At 41.0% G+C, this 3,701-nt stretch overlaps 1 protein-coding gene across 1 annotated transcript; it reads left to right on the forward strand.

Moving 5' to 3' along the window:
- Window positions 1-318: 318 nt before the first annotated feature.
- On the forward strand, window positions 319-2,855 carry LOC110739029. Its single transcript, XM_021919483.1, has 3 exons — window positions 319-891; window positions 991-2,016; window positions 2,613-2,855. Exons 1-3 carry the CDS (start codon window positions 319-321, stop codon window positions 2,853-2,855), a joined length of 1,842 nt encoding a protein of 613 aa, XP_021775175.1.
- Window positions 2,856-3,701: the final 846 nt, after the last annotated feature.

Here is a 3,701-nt window from a genome sequence, read left to right on the forward strand (position 1 = left end):
GAAGGTACTAACTCTTTTGACACATGGGACAAACTGGTGAAAGATTTTCTAGTCAAGTTCTTGGGACAGGAAAAGACTACAAGGTTGAGAAATGAGCTATCTTCTTTCGGGCAGTCAGATGATGAGTCCTTATATGAAGCATGGAGGAGGTTCAAGCGATTGCAGAGACAATGCCCTCACCATGGTATTCCTGAATGGATGTTGATCCAAACCTTTTACAATGGTTAAACTCATGAGTTCCGAATCTATATTGATGCTGCATCTGGGGGTTCTCTTCTGACTAAGAACCCAACTGAGGCAAAGGAGCTAATTAAGAAGATGGCGGCAAATGATAATTACCATCCAGGAGGACAACGTAATGTTAAAAAGGGAGGTATGCATGATGTTGATGCTCTAACCCTTTTAACTAGCTCTATGGAGGCATTGACAAGCAAGTTTGACAAGTTCCAAGCAACATCTTCTGGCTCATCTGCTGAAACTTGTCAAATTTGTAATGTACAAGGTTACATTGCCCCTGCTTGTCCACAAAATTCACATGAGATGACGATTGAGGAAGCCAATGCATTCTACACTTTAAATCCCAAAAGGCCATATGATCCTCATTCAAACACATATAATGAAGGTTGGAAACATCATCCAAATTTCTCTTACAAGAATACCCAAGCTCAACAAAATCCACCTCCACCACCACCTCAAAATAACAATTATAATGCACCACCTGGCTTCCAAGCAAGACCACCTCTAGTCCAAAAACCTATGCAACCACCTCCACAAAAATCCAACCTTGAGTTAATGCTTGAGAACTTCGTTACCACAACGAACAACAACATCCAACAACTACAAGCTCAGAACAAGCTCATGGAAAACCAAATAAGTCAACTTTCTCATCAAGTTGGCCAATCTTTGAAGACTCTGGGCGCTTTTTCGGGTCAAACAGAGCAACCACCGAAGGGGCATATGAATGCTGTGATTTTGAGGAGTGGAAAGTAGTTGGAAGATCCTCCTACGAGGGAGCCATCAAGGGAGGTTGTTGATGAGGTAGTCTCAAAAGAGAAGGTGGTCGATGGTACTGCGATTGAGGATGAGCCAAAGGCATCAACTCCACCACCACTTATTCCATATGTGCCGCAAGTTCCTTTCCCGCAAAGGTTGGCTCAAGCTAAGTTAGAGAAGAAGTATGGAAAATTTCTTGATATTTTGAAGAAGCTTCACATCAACATTCCATTCTTAGATACAATATCCGAGATGCCATCTTATGCAAAATTTTTGAAGGATATGCTCTCTAACAAGAAGAAGCTAGAGGAGAATGCTACTGTTGTGTTGAATGCAGAGTGTAGTGCTATTTTGCAAAATACACTTCCTAAGAAATTAGGTGATCCGGGTAGCTACTCAATTCCAGTGAAGCTTGGGGATATTGAGATCAACAAGGCATTATGTGATCTTGGTGCAAGTGTGAGTCTCATGCCGCTCTCTATTTGCAAGAAACTTCAAATGGGTGAATTAAAGCCTACGTGCATGTCTCTACAACTTGTGGATAGGTCGGTGAAGTTTCCCTTGGGTATACTTGAAAATGTTCCTCTTCGCGTGGGAAAATTCTTTATCCTATGCAATTTTGTTGTGATGGAAATGGAGGAGGATGCACATGTCCCTATTATATTTGGTAGACCATTTTTAGCCACTGCTGGTGCAATCATTGATATGAAGAATGGAAGAATCACTTTCGAGGTGGGAGACGAGAAAATGGAGTATTCACTCTTGAATGCTATGGGAACTCCTTCCGTGGGAGAAACTATCTGCCAAGTGGATGTCCTTGATGACTTAGAACGTGAGCAACTTCCCTTGATCAAGACAGATGATGCACTGGAAACGGTGTTGGTGGGAAGCATCAATGAGGAAGATTGGGAAACAAGGGAGTACACGCGGCTACTTAAGGAAGGAAAAGCAAATCCAACCACTGCTCTACTGAAAGAAGTCCTTAGTGTATCAAGTGTCGGGGAGAGTACTACGCCTCCCGAGGTAGAGTTGAAACCCCTTCCCTCTACTCTTAAATATGCATATCTTGGTCCTAATAATACATATCCTGTTATTGTTAATGTTGAGCTTAATGACACGAATTTAGAGCAACTGCTCATTGTTTTGAGAAAATATAAAAGTGTTATTGGGTACACCATTGATGATATTAAGGGTATTAATCCTTCATTTTGTATGTATAAGATAATTCTTGAGGACGATCATACCTCCTCCATAGAATCTCAAAGACAACTTAATCCAAATATGATGGAGGTAGTTAAAAAAGAGGTTCTTAAATTGCTTGCTGCAGGAATAATCTACCCTATGTCAGATAGTAAATGGGTTAGCCCTGTACAAGTAGTTCCAAAAAAGGGGGTATGACCGTTGTCAAGAATGACAAGGGTGAGCCAATCACTACCAGAACTATTACAGGTTGACGAATGTGTATTGATTATAGGAGGTTGAATAAGGCCACCCGTAAGGACCATTTTCCCCTCCCCTTTATTGATTAGATGCTTGAACGTTTGGCTAAGCATTCCTTTTTCTACTACTTGGACGGATATTCTGGTTTCTTTCAAATTCCCATTCGTCCATGTGATCAGGAAAAGACCACTTTCACATGTCTCTATGGCACCTTCGCCTATCGAAGAATGCCATTTGTCTTATGTAATGCTCCAGCCACGTTCCAACGTTGTATGATGGCAATTTTCTCAGGTCTTATTGAAAATTCAATGGAAGTATTTATGGATGACTTTTCTGTCCATGGAACATCTTTTGATGTATGTCTTGAAAATTTGGAAAAGGTGCTCCATAGATGTAAGGAAGTCAATTTAATTTTAAACTGAGAAAAATGTCATTTTATGGTACAACAAGGAGTTGTTCTAGGCCATGTTTTATCACATAAGGGTATTGAGGTCGATAAAGCAAAGATAGAGGTCATTGAGCGCCTACCCCCTCCGAATTCTGTAAAAGGAGTTCGGAGTTTTCTTGATCATGTAGGATTTTATAGGCGATTTATTAAAGATTTATCGAAAATCGCTAGACCTCTAACTGAGCTTTTGGCCAAGGATGCCACATTTGTATTTACTGATGCTTGTCTTGAGGCTTTTAACAGGTTGAAGGAAGCATTGATCTCCTCTCCCATTATGCAACCCTCGGATTGGACCCTACCATTTGAGATTATGTGTGATGCTAGTGACTATGCAATAGGGGCCGTCTTGGGGCAACGGAAGGATAGAAAACTTCACGCTATTTATTACTCTAGTAAAACACTTGATTCTGCTCAAATGAATTATGCCACAACTGAAAAAGAGATGCTAGCAGTAATTTATGCAATAGAGAAGTTTCACTCATACCTTGTTGGTTCGAAGGTGATAATTCACACAGATCACGCTGCATTAAAATATTTGATGACTAAGAGTCACGCCAAGCCGCGGTTGATTCGATGGGTCCTTTTGTTGCAAGATTATGGCATCGAGATAAGGGACACGAAAGGGACTGAGAATGTCGTAGCAGACCACCTTTCTCGCCTCCTTCTCGATAAGGGGGATGGAGATGACCTCCCCATTGATGATTCTTTCCCTGATGAACATTTATTAGCACTTTCTCAAATTGAATCACCTTGGTATGCTGACTTAGCTAATTATTTTTCCGCAGGTACATTGCCCCATGGTTACTCATCTCAACAAAAG

The sequence above is a fragment of the Chenopodium quinoa genome, unplaced genomic scaffold (genome assembly GCF_001683475.1).
Source record: "Chenopodium quinoa cultivar QQ74 unplaced genomic scaffold, ASM168347v1, whole genome shotgun sequence".
In the NCBI taxonomy this organism is placed as follows: Eukaryota; Viridiplantae; Streptophyta; class Magnoliopsida; order Caryophyllales; family Amaranthaceae; genus Chenopodium; species Chenopodium quinoa.